General features: G+C 36.8%; 1 protein-coding gene across 3 annotated transcripts in view; it reads left to right on the top strand.

Annotated features, from left to right (window-relative positions):
* MRTFA (myocardin related transcription factor A) overlaps nucleotides 1–17,372 on the top strand; it is a 65,385-nt gene that overhangs the window by 30,549 nt on the left and 17,464 nt on the right. For all 3 annotated transcript variants that reach the window (XM_081958361.1, XM_081958360.1, XM_081958359.1), the window contains exons 2-4: nucleotides 1,989–2,054; nucleotides 9,855–9,910; nucleotides 11,174–11,249. In XM_081958361.1, coding sequence (XP_081814487.1) covers nucleotides 2,048–2,054; nucleotides 9,855–9,910; nucleotides 11,174–11,249 — 139 coding nt within the window. In that variant the 5' untranslated portion in view covers nucleotides 1,989–2,047. The remainder of the gene's footprint in view (nucleotides 1–1,988; nucleotides 2,055–9,854; nucleotides 9,911–11,173; nucleotides 11,250–17,372) is intronic.

Below are 17,372 nucleotides of genomic sequence, written 5' to 3'. Positions count from 1 at the left end.
GAATAGCCGCATAATAAATATTAATAGTATAGTGTTACTTAGAATTTTCAGCGTGTATCTCTGCAAGCATCTCTGCAGAAATTGCTAGTTTGTATTTTTTTAATGTCTCAGAAAAGAAATACACAGGCATAATCATTAAATGTATTTCGTTAATTTAATTATTAGATTTAATTTCCTTATCCAATCACAATATTTTATTTGACTTGATCCTTCCTTTTATATACGAGGATGATCCCTGGCTTGGTAAATGTTGTATGTGCCATACTGTGATGTCCATATCAAAGCTTACTGCTCCTGAATAAGTTAGACTCATAAGGGAAAATATTATGGTCTGCTTATCAAGATAGACACACTTCTACTTTGTTTTGTTCATGCCAGGAGAGGAGTACTAAACCAGATCAGTCAAAAATTCTGACTTCCTTGCAGTTCATACTTACATTGCGAATATCACAGCTTCACAACTGAAATATTACAGTTTCAATGTCTATGAAACTATGTAGGAAAATTGTTTTCTAATTTTTTTCCTAGAAATACTGGTACCAGATACACAGTATAGGCTTGGCTTATCCATCGCTTATCCACGAGTATCCAGGTAGTCCTCAATTACTACCTGCAGTTGGGACCAGTAATTCTGTTGCTAAGCAGTGTGATTGTAAAGGGAAATGTGAAATGTCTATGCTGACTTAACGATGTAAGTTACGCTGTCACTTCCTTCTCACTTGCCACTGAATTTGCTTGTTGGAAACCAACAGTGAAGCTCGCAAACAGCAAGCATATAACTGCAAAACACTGAAATGGCTGTAACTTTGAGGACTGATCATAAATCTCCCTTTTCAGCATAGTTGTAATTTTGAATGATCACTGAACAGGCAATCAGTAAGCAAGGACTATCAGTATACTCATTGGACCTTTGTATGGTAATAGTTTTTAAAAGTACCCATTTGCACATAAAGTCATCCACTGATAAGCCAACCCTCAAATTTAAACCATAATAGCATGAAAAATATGTCGCCATTCAAAAGCCAATTGTGGAAATTAAATCATGAAAATTTTGAGAGTTAGCTTATCTACAGGTAGCACATTTTTCATTGCATTTTGGTTAAAATTTCAACAGTCAAATAAACCTTATCTAGGAATATATAGGGAATATTTTAGATTGTGCTTTTTCTGTTCTTTAACAGTGAAGAATAAATGCCTTTGACCCAGAGATTCGATAGTAGGATTAAAACAACACTTTAAGTTCAAAAAATGTTTTCTGTGCTATTTGTTCCTAATCAGGAAGACCAAAAATGTTTCTCAACTCTTGAAATGAAAAAAATAATAATTCTGGAATGAACATGCAGGCATGCAAATACATACAGAAGTAAAGAAGGAAGGAAGGAAGGAGCGAGCGAGCAACAGTAGTGTGATTTGTAGATGTGGTTGAAATAAGCCTCATAAGTGTTAGTGTATGTCAGAAGTAGGCAACCTTGTTAACTTCCGGACTTAAGTTTCATCATCGATCAGCTTTATCCAGGTGCCAAGATGGGAAGATTGTGTGAATTATCTCAAATTGGCATGTTCCAGGAGGTTTCTGAACTAGGCATATATAAAGTGCTACTTCAGCAACCAGTGTTTTGATAACATCCTACTGGTACAGTATCAGTTTGTGTAGTCTCTTCTTGTTTTCTACTTTCATGATTTGCAACCCTATTTGTTGCTATAGGAATTATTGAGTAATGGCCTATTTTCATACTTTGTGGATTTTTTAAATCAACTTACTAAAATGCTTTGTAACTTCCTCTCCCGGCGTCCGCTGCAGAATACGGAAACCTTGTTGCTGAGGCCACTTCTGCAATTTGCAAGTGTTGGGTGGGGATTACAGCTTCTGTGCTCCTTACTAATGTTCTCGAGATAGAAGAAAATAAAAATGAACAGCAAAATATGCTCTGCACAATATATCTTACAGTAACTTGCTCCTTACTTACTTCTTTGTCTGCCTCATGCAGTGCTACAGTTGAAGCTCCAGCAGCGACGGACACGTGAAGAGCTGGTTAGTCAAGGGATCATGCCTCGTAAGTATAATTTAAAATTTATTATTCCTCTTTGAGACATTACTACACAGATGAGAGAAAGAGTTTATTCTCTGTGAAGAATGCGTGAGCTTGGGGGGGAAAGGCTGTTTTTAATTTCTGATACTCAACACACCAGCAACCGCTTTCTGAGCATTTGCACAATGTAAAAAGTAGAACTATACAAAAACATCTTCTGCAAAGACGTTGCCATCCTCAAAACATTTTAAATATTGCATTCATGTTATCATTTCCTTAGCAGGTTTCCTGTTTAATACACTACTGTCTTGCTTGAACTTTGATCATGGCTGCACATGCTTGCTTAGTAGTATGTTGATAGGAAAATTACAACGTTAACTTTCCTGCATTTGCAACACTGTCACACTGACGAACTAACGTACATCAGAGCCACTAGATAACAGAGGTTTTGTGAAGAGACGTGTTAGAGCAGTTCATCAGATACAGGGAAAGAGAATGATGACATGAATACAAGCAGGATTAAAATTACTGTTACACGTGAAAAAATACTGCAGATTGCTAAAGCAAGAATATTAGGTATTAAACGCAGTAATAATTTTCTAGCAAGTAGGAGAGCAGGCATTTCTTCCGTTGTTTTGGTATTTGGTGTGAAGCCTGCAGAAAGGGTTTTAAAGGCTGTTGAGCAATCAGGTGCTCAACACATCCTTAATTTGTTGCACTTTACAGCAGGAGCTGCACACTTCTCATTTGCAGTTTAGAAAGGATTTTCTTCTTTCAGATTTAGCTACACACATTTTTGTTTTGTAAGGTCTAACTATTGTGTAAATATGTATATTTTTGTTTATTGATTTGTTACAAAGATGTACTTAAAATAGCTCTCATATCTGTGAATATTAAAAAATAAAAAGGGTAATTTAAAGTTTATTCATCCCTGTTAATGTTCTATATCTTTGCTTTTATTGTATTGTAAGCCACCCTGAGTTGCTTTGATAGTGAGATGGCATATAAATTTGATATTAATAAGTAATTATTAAGTTTAGATTTATGATGCGTTATTTTATCTAGGTTTACTTTTTCTTCTGTATAGGCACATATTTTTTTTAAAGAATGTACTTATCTACAGTATAACAATTGTCACATTTTAAAATATTGTTTTATGGTTCTGGGCTATAATTGTAAATTGCATTGATATATGCTTTGCACTTCATCAGAATTTGGAGGGATAAATTACATATTGATTGTGTGCAAGGACCTTGTCTCCTTTTTAATAATAGGCTTTCATAAACCTCTGAGGAATCATATTATGGTTAAATTGCTTGGAGCAAAGGAGGCTCCAGCTGCTGCTTTTGAATGCAAGGTTGGTTTGTAAATAATCTTCCCTTATCCGAATGTAATTGTGGATAAGGGTGCCAGTCAGGCGTGCATAACTAAGACTTGATTGTGCCCTGGGAGAGAGGTTTCCCTGTTCGTTAATATGACCACTTGGGTTTCAGGTTTGACAGTAGTCAAGACCTTGGGAAGGTGTGTAGTTATTGTCAATCATGCATCATTGAGGGCTCTTAGAGGCTCTGATTTGCTGACGTATAGTGTGGTCAATGCTATCAAAAGCAACTTAGAGTTCAAGGTGCACAAGGGTGAATGTACCGTCTCCATTCCAGTTCCAACACAGGTCAACTACAAACATGAAACAAGGCTGTTTCTGTATGAAACTCTGGCCCTATACTTGACTGAAAGAAGTTTAGATAATTCACTGCTTCCATGTTCTTAAAAGGGGATATCTAAAACCATTGGGTCTAAAGATTTCTTCTTTAAGAGAGATGTACCACCGATTCCTTCAAAAAGAGAGGTATTACCCCCTCCCTTTATTCATATATATGAACATTCTCTCAAAAAATGGTAGAAAATGGGTAGTTCCTCTAAGTGCCATGGAGAGTAGGCACCTTGCTGGGTTTTCTAGCAAGATAGCTTTCTAAGCGGAATTGCTCCAGAATGAAGGAGAGATTGTTGAGATCATCCATGAGATCACCCATGTGGCTCTGAACAGCTGCTCCTCATGAGTAGACTGCAAAAAAAAAAATCATTTTTACAGGAGTTGGGATTTACATCAAGCTCAGACTCACAAAGCAGCCTTTATGGACACTAAACTTGATGGAACCTCATATTTTAATTACTTTTTGGTATTTTTAAAAATTATTTGCAAATTGGAGAGATTAAGATCCTAAAGATCTAAAGGAATTTGGAATTATAGTTTTGTATTATTTAGAAGATACTTTCTCATGGGAAAAGGGAGATCGTTTTCTTTTTTTTAATGATAAGAAGACTTTGAAGGCTAGCCACTACAGCCAGATGATTAAGAAAATAGAGCAGATATCCTTAGTGCAAACTTTTGAATTATTTTTAGCTAAACTTTGGGGCAGAATGGATCAGATACTTGATAAAATTGACGGAGCATATTCTAATAAAGTTGTAAAAAAATGAGCTGCAATGGATGTTTTTGGAATTAATTTGAAAGAGGGTGTAAATGTAATGCAAATGGATCTGGTGGATGACTTATTCCCTAAAGGAGATGAACAGATATTAAATCAAGAAACTGATTTGGATCATTTTTTTTCTTTTCGATATGCAAATGAACTCTGCTAAGATTTGAATGGACTTTTTAAAAAGTTGACAAAATGATAAATTTTACTTATCCACACAAAACAAATCTGTTGAAGTTTGATTTTTTTTTTTTGCTTTGAAACATAGATGTGCAGCAAATTCCCTCTGAGACTTTGTTTGAAGGTGTCAAATATATATTTAAAAAATCGGGAGATTTATAATAAAAGAGCTGCAGGGAGAAGAGAGATTATATTTCATTTTAAGATGATAATAAGCTATTAAAATTGCCTTTACCTGCTGGAATGAAGGAGAAAGTTACATCTTTTTTCTTTCTGTTTTCCTTTTCCTTTTTCACACGTCCACATTCATCCCACAGTGCCCCCCCCTTTTTTTTTGTATTTTTCTGTTTGCAGTTCATATTGACGCTTGTTCTTTACATGTGTAATCAACAATTTTTTTTTGAAAAAAGCTGGAAAATGATTAATAAATTTATACATAATGGCAAAAAAGCAAAAATATGTTTAAAGACCCTCCTTCAAAATCCCAGTGAAAGAAGCCTTGGGAATTTTAAATATTAAATTTTATTGTGGTAACACTTTTAACTTATTAAAGTTAGAATAACTAACCTTTTGGTTAATGATAGAATGTGTAAATAAACCTTTTATATTTCATCATGTCTTTTATGATAAAGATAAAATTAAATGGAAGCAGGTTTGGGAAATCGAAGAACTTTAGTGTTTGAATATTTTAAAAAATTTAAATATTGATATTTAAAAAATATATTTTTCTTATTTATATAACAAAAAAACCATAGTTGGATATTGCTGCCTGAGAACCAGAAGAAGAATAGTTCATGCTCCAATATTTTGTTGGAAGGCTACATCTTTAATGGTGATGTGAAAGGTTATGCAAAATTCAGTGAATCAAGAATGAGACATTTTGGGGGAACTAAATAATACATTGTTCTGCTTCCAGACCTTGTGCCATTCTAGGGGACTTCAGTATTTCAGTTAGTTTGGACAATACAAGTAGTTCTCGACTTACGACCACAATTGAGCCCAAAATTGTGACAAATGTGAAGTGAGTTTCTCCCCATTTTACGACCTTTCTTGCCATACTTGTTCAATGAATCACTGCATTTCTCATAGTTTTTAAGTGAATCTGGCTTCCCCGTTGACTTCGCTTGTGAAAAGGTCGCAAAAGGTGATCACATGACCCCGGGATACTGCAACCAACCTAAATATTGCCAAGCATCTAAATGCTGGTCACATGACCATGGGGATTCTGCAACGGTTGTAAGTGTGAAAAATAGTCATAAATCACTTTTTTCACTGCTGTTGTAACTTTGAATGATCACTAAATGAACTGTTATAATTGAAGGATTATCTGTAATGAGAAATGTTGGGAGATGTTAATTCAGCTGTACTGCATATGCCACAGGACTCGTTTCCCTTGATTTAGAATCATCATGCTGCTGTGTCTTATTTTTAAATTACATTTCAGTTTTTAAGTTAAAACATTTATATGTGTTGTATTTTTCTCTAATTCCCTAGAAAACAGTAGAACTTAAGACTATCTGCTTATTAGCCAGTAAAATCTATACTTAATTACTTTTCTATGTTGTTTAGCAACACTCAATAGGTTGTTTTAACCTTATTCTCAATCCTAAAGAAGCATACTTAAAAAACTAAACTTGAAAAAGTTAAATAATCCTTCTAGAATAGCCAAACATGGGTTACTGCAGTTCATAACTTCCTACTTATAACTAAAAAGTATATTAAGGCCGTGCTTTTAAAAAGCCTTTCAGCTTTATAACTGACATGGTATAAAGTTGTTTGACATTTCTGGGCCATTTATTATGTCCTTTTTAAGCAGCCAAGAAAAATGGATGGAAACTGATAATACATATTCACTGATTCTTTTCAGATTCTGTCTTCGTTTGTGAAAACGTTTTGGGAGAAATAGAGAGAAACTTGTTCATTTTTGGTATTTTCAAAAGTCAAGTATGAAATTTTCTTTGTCACAGGGCCAGCACTAAAAAGAATTATAAACCAGCGTGTTTTTCCAAAGAAATTCTCATGAGGATATGAAAGCATTTCCCTTTGGGGTGTTTGCTAAATGGTGGTTTGCTAGTTAATTATCTTCTGGATGATTTGGAAAAGTGAACAGGCCACATGGCTGAGATCCATTTGTTTATAAAATATGGGACCACAGCCCCATGACTACATATGGCTTTGAATCTCCTTTTTTTCTGTAACCTCTGGAATCATGTCAGAATATGTTGCCAAATTTCAGTGATGCTATTATTGAAAATTGGAAGTGTTGGGATGAGAATCATGGCAAAACTATGACAGAAGTCTTTTTCTATCCCACTCTTTCAACAAACCAGGATAAAATGGGGACATCCTGATTGCCTGTTTTATGATATGATTCTGTGCCCATTGCCTCATTCCTTAGTTTGCTTTGGCTATAACCCCACAAATTGAATACAATTTGAATGCAACAAAAGGTTTCCCAGTAGGTAGGAAATGAATTCTGTAGTGGAATCAAATTGGCTGTGCTCATGTATTTCAGAAACTACATGAATGTTGGACCTTCAGTAGCAAGGAAGCCATCTGCAGTATCAGTATCCATCATTTCTCACTTCTTACTTCAGAATGTGTCTGTCTATTTATTTACTAAATAGATATGTATGGCATACGGTGACTCCAAGCAGTATGCAGCATTACAAATCAACTACAGTTAGTCTTTGATTTATAGCCATTTGTTTAGTGACCAAAGTTACTACAGCACCGGAAAAAGTGACACTTATGACCGTTGCGGTCATAAGTCATGGACATGTGATCGAAATTTGGACGGTTGGCAACTAGTATGTATTTATGATGGTTGCAGTGTCCCAAAGTCATGTAACCATCTTTTGCAACTTCCGACAAGCAAAGTCAATGGGGAAGCCAGATTTACTGGACAACTGTGTTACTAACGGCACTAATTTACTGAACAATTGTGACAAGAAAAGTTATAAAATGGGGCAAAATTCACTTAACTTGCTTAGCAATGGAAATTTTGGGCTCAATTGTGGTTGTAAGTTGAGGACTACCTGTATATAAAACTCAAAAGCCTCAGCAAGAGGCACAATCATACAAGCCACTTGATTTGCTCTATTAGTCTTGGGCGATACTCCATACAAGACTCAGTTGAACCAACTATATTTTATTGTAAAGTTTTATCAACAGAATCATCCATGTCTGAAAAGTATATTTCCCCTATGTCACCTTTACAGCACAAGAAACCAGTTTGTCACACTCATATTTCTTCTGTTGGCTAAGCTGCCTCTTATCTGACTATTGGCCTGGGTGCAGATCTTCACTTTGTTTTCCAAGGTTGTTCTCAAATGCCATTACAACATCTTCCTTCTACATTGGAAGCATTTTGGAATGCATACTTGCAATGGATGGTATTTTTATGAGCTGAATTAGAGCATTCAGTTAAGATTCCTTCCTAAAATATTCGCCTCCCCCAAATACTCATTCTGTATTTTTATTTCACTATAAACATTTCCCGCATTGGTTCCAATAAAATGCTTAATTTTATCTTAACTGTTGGTTCATTCATAGTACATCAACTATGTTCATTAGCAAGTCTTTCTAAACCAGAAATGGTTTTACCTAAATAAAATGACTAATTAATTAGTTTATATTATTGTTTCAGAAGATAATATGAGAATTTCTCTGTTCTAAATGGATATTAGTTATAGTTTTCTCTTCCTTTTTGCTTTTTACTCAGGGTTATTCAAGTCAGATTCCCCCCAAAATGGTTAATGAATAAGTGCCTATTAGTCTGCTAAGTAAATGTCAGATTTTTTTCACTATGTATAATGAAACAATATGAGCTGCTCAGTTTACTTTTATAAAAATTCCCATCACCAGTTTATTCAGCAAAATAAACAGCTCAGTGGTGTATTCTTGTACATTCTTTTCTGCTTGGTGTGGTAAAAGCAGAGCTGAATTTTATTCTGCCTCCGATGATAATGTACTGAGAAAAAATTGTTGCCAACCATTCCCCCCCCCCCCCCAACCAATGTGAACTTATTAAAGTCTGGCAGAGAAAGCCCTGCCAGAGGATTCTTCCAAAACTTGCATACTGCTAAGTAGGGGGGCTGAGTGGCTTAAAATAGGAGTTATTTTAGCAATTGTCCACTGTGGAAAAAATATTCATTGTTGAACTTAATTCTTAAATTTTCTATCACCTTTATCTTGCTAGTTAAACATGCTTAAAGTGTATTCCTCACTTATTTGTATTTTCTTTCTGAAAAATGATTAAATCCAAATACATGGGATTATATTGTCATCAGATATTTTTAGAAGACTTTAGATATCTTTATATATGAGTACCGTATTTTTCGGAGTATAAGACGCACCCTTTTTCCTCAAAAAAGAGGGTGAAAATCTGGGTGCATCTTATGCATTGAATACAGCATTTATGACCTCCCGAAACCCTGCCCCCTTTGCAAAAATGGCCTTGCATAGTCTTTAGGAGGCTTTCAGAGTGCTCCTGGGGGCTGGGGCAGGCAAAAATGAGCTTAAAACTGGCTGTTTTTTGTTTGTTTTTGCCCCGCCCAGCTCCCAGGAGCACTCTATAAGCCTCCTAAAGGCTATGCATGCCCTTTTTTTTGACAAAAAATGGGTATGTTTTTGCAAAAAAACGGACCATTTTTTGCTCGTTTTTGGTCCTTCTTCCCGCCCCCAGGAGCACTCTACAAGCCTCCAAAGGCTATGCATGCCTTTTTTCGACAAAAAATGGGCCCGTTTTAGCAAAAAATGCTAAAAATGCAGAATGCAAACACTTTTTAAAAAATTTGCCTCTTCAAAATCTTGGTGTGTATTATACTCCGGTGTGTTTTATACTCCGAAAAATATGGTATATATAAATTTCTCAGGTAAACAAATATTTTCTTGCTGAAATACTTCACTAGCTCCTTCCTTTGATGTGTACTTTGCTAATCGGCCTACATTTAGGTCCAGTATTTTAGTGATCAGACAGTAAACTTCATCATTGGTTTAGGTTGACAAAATACAACAATGTAGATTAAATTAGTGCAGGATACAGTTGAGCATAGGTCAAAATAGCTGTCTTCAGTATCTTGTCCAAATGATTTTGATGATAGTTAATAAATGTTTATATATGTAAGAAATCAAGCTGTGTAATTGAGTTGTTGTCTTTCAACAGCTCTGAAAAGTCCAGCTGCATTTCATGAACAAAGAAGAAGTTTGGAGCGGGCCAGGGTAAGCACAACTGAACTTTTAATGCTTAGCATCTGTAGCATCTTTTTTCAGATTTGATCTCTGATTATTCCAAATAGAGGCCTCCGTTCTTTTGGATTATTTTATCTTATACATTATATGCAATGCGATTGAAATGGTAGCATTATTAATAGAATCAGAGTCTAGGATGCCTGTGGCACAGAGGTAGAACCCCTTCGGTAATCCTGCAGCTTATTTGATTGATCCCACTGTCTGCTTCTGTGTTATTAACTGTCAGCTAATATAAATTTAAGTGGAACAATTTCTGGTTCCTGAGAAATAAACTCGATAAAAACACCGTAACTTGAGCTACAATCATAAAGATCTTCAATGAGTTTGGTGAGAGTTAGCTTGGCTTGGCTTGTTTTAAAACTAAAATGTGTGGGTAATTATAATTTCAGTCAAAACGTTTACATTTTTTATATAGTGATACGTACCGTATTTTTCGGAGTATAAGACGCACAGGAGTATAAGACGCACCAAGATTTTGAAGAGATTAATTTTTTAAAAACGTTTTTGCACTCTGCAGGCCTCCCAAACCCTCTCCACACCTCTTTTTTTTGGGGAAAAAAACCAAGCAAAAACAAAAGAAATGAGCAAAAAAGGGCCTGATTTTTGCGAAAACAGGCCCATTTTTTGCAAAAAAAACCCCAAACAATGCATAGGCTTTGGGAGGCTTATTGAGTGCTCCTGGGGGCTGGGGGACAAAAACAAGCAAAAAGTGCATGTTTTTTGCTCGTTTTGCCCTCACAGCCCCCAGGAGCACTTTGCAGGTCTCCCAAACCCTCTGCACGTCCATTTTTGCGAAGAGGGCGGGATTTCAGATGCCAAAAATGTTGTATTTAGTGTATAAGACACACCCAGGTTTTCATCCTCTTTTTTCGGGGGGGAAAGGTGCATCTTTATACTCTGAAAAATACGGTATGTAATCTGGAATTAAGGCTGATTTAAGTGTCCCTGTCAGTAGAATGTAAACATAGACAATTAATACATCCCATACATTTCAAACAGCAGTGTTGGAAACTGTGTGCTTCATTTACCTCACGGTTTTCAGTCTCTGATTAAGTGCTGTGTATTCATGCAATGTAAGCGAAGTGATATGATGGACCTTTTGTTTCTTCCATTCAGGGTTATTCCTTCTCCTTAAGAATCTCATGATAAATTTTAACAGGAAAATCTTGCATGCTCCATATTTAGTCTTGTGACTTCATTGAGATTTAGAATGCGTTTTTCTGTATTTTGCAGACAGAGGATTACTTGAAACGGAAGATCCGGTCCCGGCCAGAGAGGTCAGAGTTGGTGAGGATGCACATTCTAGAAGGTACAGTCCCTGGTGTATGGTTGCTTAGTAAGTTTTTGAAAAGATACACAGTAGACATTCATTGCTCTCATGGATCACTTCTGTTCATTGAGAAAGGGATGGGCTAATAAAGTGAGGGCCAAATACTGCTTGCCTAAATAACTCTTGCAATATCAGTATTGCAACTTGAGGGATAATATTTTTAAGGTAGTTTTCTAAATACATTGCTGTTGGTCTTTGGAAAACTGGCTGACTGTGAAGAATGTAATTATTGTTAAAGAATAAAAGCATTAGTTCTTATTTTTATAGTAGAGAAAAATCCCCATTATTGTAATATGTGTAATATACTGCCAGTTGTAACATGCTGCCAGATTCTGCCTGTGGTGATAATAGTTATACATATTGCTGAAGTATATGAAGGGGAAGATGCTGGGTTTATACACCACTGGTGGGCTTTCAATCAGCATGTGGTTAGGTCACTGTAAGAACAGAAATCTATGGCATAATTCTTACCTTGTTACACATCTCTAGATAGTTTCTTAACTGTTAGTTTGAATTAGCAATTTATTCTGTATTAAACATTTTCTAGAACTTTTGGTGAAGTTTTAAAGCATTTTGTTTTACAAGATTAGCAAATCTGAAAATTGTCCAGAAGGGCTGTCAGGTGTAAGCAACAAGAACCAGTTGTGAATAGACACAAGCAGAAGCTTTATTGTTAGTTATCTATGTTACACAGAGATAACTTTAAATAGCTTTAAATAAATAACTTTATTGCTAGTTACCTATGTTACACAGGGACGCAGTGGCTCGGTGGCTAAGACGCTGAGCTTGTTGATCAGAAAGATTGGAAGTTTGGTGGTTCAAATCCCTAGCATCGCGTAATGGAGTGTCCTCCTGTTACACGTCCCAGCTTCTGCTAACCCAGCAGTTTGAAAGCATGTAAAAGTGCAAGTAGAAAAATAGGGACCACCTTTGGTGGTTCAGTGGCTAAAAAGCTGAGCTTGTCGATCAGAAAGGTTGGCAGTTCGGCCGTTCTAATCCCTAGTCCCGCATAACTGAGTGAGCTCCCATTATTTGTCCCAGCTTCTGCAAACCTAGCAGTTCTAAAGCATGTAAAAATGCAAATATAAAAATATGAACCACCTTTGGTGGGAAGGTAACAGCGTTCCGTGCGCCTTCGGCTTTTAGTCATGCCAGCCACATGGCCACGGAGACGTCTTTGGACAGCGCTGGCTCTTCGACTTTGAAACTAAGATGAGCACCGCCCCCTAGAGTCTGGAACGACTAACACATATGTGCGAGGGGAACCTTTACCTTTATCTATGTTACAAGAATCTTACCATGAGAATGATCTGATAAGGCTTCAGGAATTCTGGGGAAAGGCGGGCCTATGCCACTTTCTGCAGTGCAAGACCTTTAAGCTAGTCTTAACACTTCCCTCCATTCTAGTTGGAGATTCTACCACAGCCATATCACTTTACAAAAGAAGAAGCATCTTTTTCTTCAAAAGAAGAAGTGTCTCAAAATTTTCAGAAAAAGGATGTTGAAAAAGAAAGTTAGTAATATAGGCGCTCCTAAAATATAAGCAGATCAGGAAATGTACCATCAAATACAAGGTCATCTGCATGATTAACAATGTCAAGGAAGCTATTAGAAAAATGGCTTCCTCTAGAATTTGGACTATGGCCAAATGAGAACAAAACACACACTGTTTTCTGTGAAGATGCTCAAGAGATGCAAAAAGGATTTCAAAGTACTCATTGCTAATAATATTATGCTAACAAGAGATGGAATTGGTATGAAGGTTGGATTGTTATTGCTGATGAAAAGACATTTAAGGAACGATGAAAAGAATGAGAACGAGAAACTAAATCATTTTGTACACTGAATTCTGAAATGATTACATATAATGTAGCCAAAATTATATCACATACTCCTAAGATTTTGGGGGGGAACAGAGTATAAAATGGCCAATGTAACACAGTTTTTTAATAGATCTAAGAAGTAGCACACTGATCAAGCAAATAAAAATTAACAGAGGTTTAAGAAGTCCAGGGGGAAGACCCTTTTTAGAAATAGTTTTCATTTGTCAGGAAGACATGGAAATAGGGGGTACTGCTCTCCAGTACTGTAGGGAAGATGCTTTCTTTGTTTTTCTTCTGCAAGATGACGAAAACTACGCATGCTACAAGTGTAATCTAAATGTTTGTTTGAGGAGAAGCTGAAAGAGCTAAAGACAAAATCCAGTTCTCAGCTGATCAATGAAGATGGGGGATTTTTGAATTGGATACAAGGAGTGCTTGCAGAAAGTTATAAACATTAGAAAGCATCCCAGATTAAACATGCCAAACTGTGGAGAATTGGAGGAATCTGAGACAAAAGTCCAAATCTGTCAAATGAAATCTTATATTTTAGAGCCTCAGAATAATTTCCAGAATCTCATTATTGATGATCTTTATGAACGCTTGGATGAAAACCACCTGGGAAGCCTCAGAGCAGCAAAGGCGACTGTACAGACTTTGCAATGGGAGTAATGTCTGCCTATGCATGACGTAAGGAACATAAGGTGATCAGGTCCTCTCTACTGAGAGGGACTGAAGCAGCAATCTTGGCTGGACCATTTATCAAAAGAAGCTGTGTTGCTTTCCTGGGGCATGAATTTGGAATAAAACTGAAAGATATCCAAGGTTCTTTAATCCTACTCTGTCTGCTAGTGTTGGTGAGAACAAATGGCACTGAAAATGCAACTGTTGGAGAAATTGCAAGGCAGTGAACTAGGCAGGAGAGTGGAGTGTCACAGGTAGTGGTTTCTTCACAGCTTTCTGTTTGATCCAAGAAAAGAGAAAATACTGGGAGTGATAGTTAAGCAGTGCTGCCAATTGGAGTCTTTGAAAAGTGGAAGATTACTAAGATGTTCAGCTTCTCCCCCAAATATAACTGAAAAGTGTCTTGTACGTTTGATCTTGCCAGCTCTCCAATGAATTCTGTGTGGAAGGGAGAAGAGTTCTGGGAAACAATATTATGTGAAGTACTGGGAACAGGACTGAAATCAGGATATGAAAGCAACAACTGAGAATGTAAATACAGGAAAAACAAGTCAAGATATTTGAACAAAGGTTTCCATAGTTTCTTTACAAAAAATTAGAAGTAATTCTCCTAAATTCCTAATTCAGGAAGGCAAATATGATTTATTAGGACTTACTGAAACCTAGCATGGCAAAAGTTATGAGTGGAATGCCAGAATCGAAAGGTATCACTTACCCAAAAGGAATAGGGAAAAAGAAGGTCTTTATATGTGAAGTGCACACATAAGGAATTTGACCATGGAGTGAAGAACATTTGAGTAAGAATGCAAGGGTTATTGTGTAGATTCCCAAGACAGATAGAAGATCTGCATAATGCTCCTACTAACTTTTATAGAGCTATCAGGGCGGCGAGACATAATAATGGGAGTATTTCAATATCTGTTTTTTTTTTTTTAAATGAGAAAGACATCACATTGTCTCAAATTCCTCAGTGACCTTGTTGAATTTCATTTTCCAAGAAGAGACAGTGAGATCTGATGTTAACTAACAGGGAAAATGTTGATGAAAAGAAAAATAAAATGAGGGAGGGATGTGGCTACCATGAACCCCATCCAGCTCAGAACTGTTTAGTCTCTTAATCTGGACTCTTTTTTTTGGAAAACTCTGTGTGCCAAAACCTTTCTCCCACTGCTCCTGCAGGTGCACATCCCAAAACAGCCCAGCTGACTATTAAACAGTTTTCTTGGAATTTAGAAAAGAATATATGGCTTGGCAGAATGCAGCATGGGTTTATGAAGAGCAAGTCATGATGAAGCAACTTGATTTCCTTTTTTGATAGAATGACCAGTTTAGTTGACTGTGGAAATGAGGGGGACTTATTGCATTTATTGTCAACAAAGTATTCAACAGTCATGAGATTTTGGTAAAGAAATATAGTATAAAGGTGGTAAAGCATTAAATAGGTAGTGAGTTGGTTGGACAATTTTATCCACCAGATGTACATTGGTGCCTCTTCATCAAGCTGGAAAGAGATGTTGAGTGATATATTGTAGGTACCTGTCCTAGTCCGTGTGCTGTATTAATATAAATATATTAACAATATATTGGTAAATGACTTAGGTAAAAAGTTAGAATATGTGGTTATCAATTTATCAGATAACACAAAGACAGGAGACATAACAAACACCTTAAGGGACAATATCAAAATTTAAAGAGGAGTTAATTAATCTGTAAGAAAGGCTCCAAAGAATTCCACAAGGACGAATACAAATTCATGTATTTTGTCTGGGGAAAAAAATCAGAGTATAGGATGTGGTGGGTCATGTTCGCTTGATTAATCATAAGCAATATGATTAATCAAGCGAACATTAATTAATAACAGTTGGGGAAAAAAGAAGAGGAAAGCAAATGCAGTCCTAGGCTGCATCAGTCGAAGTATAGTGCCAGGAGGGTGATGTCATTGTTTCTTCCTTTTCTAGGTTAGTTAGACTGCACCTAGCATATTACATGCCGTTCTGGAAACAGCATTTTAGGAGGGACATTTAGTAACGATTGTGGAAAGAGCCCCGGTGGTGCAGTGGCTAGCATGCAGTATTGCAGGCAAACTCGGTCCACGGCCAGGAGTTTGATCCTGATCAGCTCAAGGTTGACTCAGCCTTCCATCTTCCAAGGTTGGGAAAATGAGGACCCAGATTGATGGGGGCAATGTGCCCACAGTGCTATAAAGCGCTATGGAGTGGTATAAAAGTGCTATTGCTAGTATCCAGAGAAGAACAGCCAAGAGGATAAGGGACTGGAAGGAAAACCATGAGAAATGGCTGGAGGCATTGGGATCCTTTCACCCAGAGAAGATTTCTAAGGAGACATGAGAGTTGTTTTTAAGGACCTGAAGGTTTGTCAGCTAGGAGCAAGTGCCACATTGATATTCTGGAAAATAGGACAAGAAAATAAATTAATGACAAGGATGTAGATTTCGGTTTGATATTATGAAAAATTGTTTAAGAGCTGTTCAACCGTGGAAAAGATTGCCTGGGAAAGGAAAAAAAAAACTTTGGTGGTGCTGCTTAGAGGATCCAAATTTGTCAATGGTATTTGTGACACATCTTTAAATGTTCACTTGACTGAGTTTCATGTTTAATGAATAAAAGAAACAACAACAATAATGTATTAATATTGTATGCCACTCAATTCTCAACAACTCTGGGCGGCTAACAATCAAACAAAGAAATTATAATAAAAAATGGCAAGTGTGATGAAGGAGGGGTGGGGGGTCTTACTCTTCCTGACTAAAAGACCTGGTTGAAGAGTCAGGTCTTTACAGCTCTTCTAAACCATAACAGAGTTATTAGAACTGAACGTTGTTCCAGGAGGCTGACCTTGCTGCGGAGACGGCACAGTTTGGGGGTCCTCATAGATGACATCAGGCTAAACTGATAATGACAATATTTTATATTCCCATTTATCAGTTGCTATTATTACAAATAGAATTGATTGTGTGTGTCCTGCTTTGGGGCTTCTCACAAGGTTAGGTACTAGTGTAACAGGCCTTTGGTGCCTGTCAGAAGGACAGTTATGTTAGCCGTAAAAATTATTTACCTTTTTTTTCGGAGTATAAGACGCATCGGAATATAAGACGCACCAAGATTTTGAATAGGCAATTTTTAAAAAAAAGGTTTTTGCACTCTGCAGACCTTCCAAAAACGGCCCATTTTTCATGAAAACGGGTCTGTTTTTTATTTTAAAAAAAGGCATGAATAGCCTTTAGAAGGCTTGTAGAGTGCTCCTGGGGGCTGGGGGGGCAAAAATGAGAAAAATGGCCCATTTTTTTGTGAAAACAGCCCCGTTTTTTGTCAAGAAAGGGCATGCATAGCCTTTAAGAGGCTTATAGAGTGCTCCTGGGGACTGGGGGGGGGGGGCAAAAATGAGCAAAAAATGACCCATTTTTCACTCATTTTTGCCCTCCTCAGCCCCCCAGAGCACACTGGAGGCCTTCTAAAGATTATACACGGCCATTTTGCAAAGGGGCAGGGTTTCAGGAGGCCAAAAATGCTGTATTCAGTGTATAAGACGCAACCAGATTTCCACTCTCTTTTTTGAGGGAAAAAGGTATGTCTTATAC

Source organism: Natrix helvetica (genome assembly GCF_964273705.1).
Source record: "Natrix helvetica genome assembly, chromosome: 6".
Lineage (NCBI taxonomy): Eukaryota > Metazoa > Chordata > Lepidosauria > Squamata > Natricidae > Natrix > Natrix helvetica.
The sequence above is the reverse complement of the archived record's forward strand: the minus strand, read 5'-3'. Positions and strand labels throughout refer to the sequence as shown.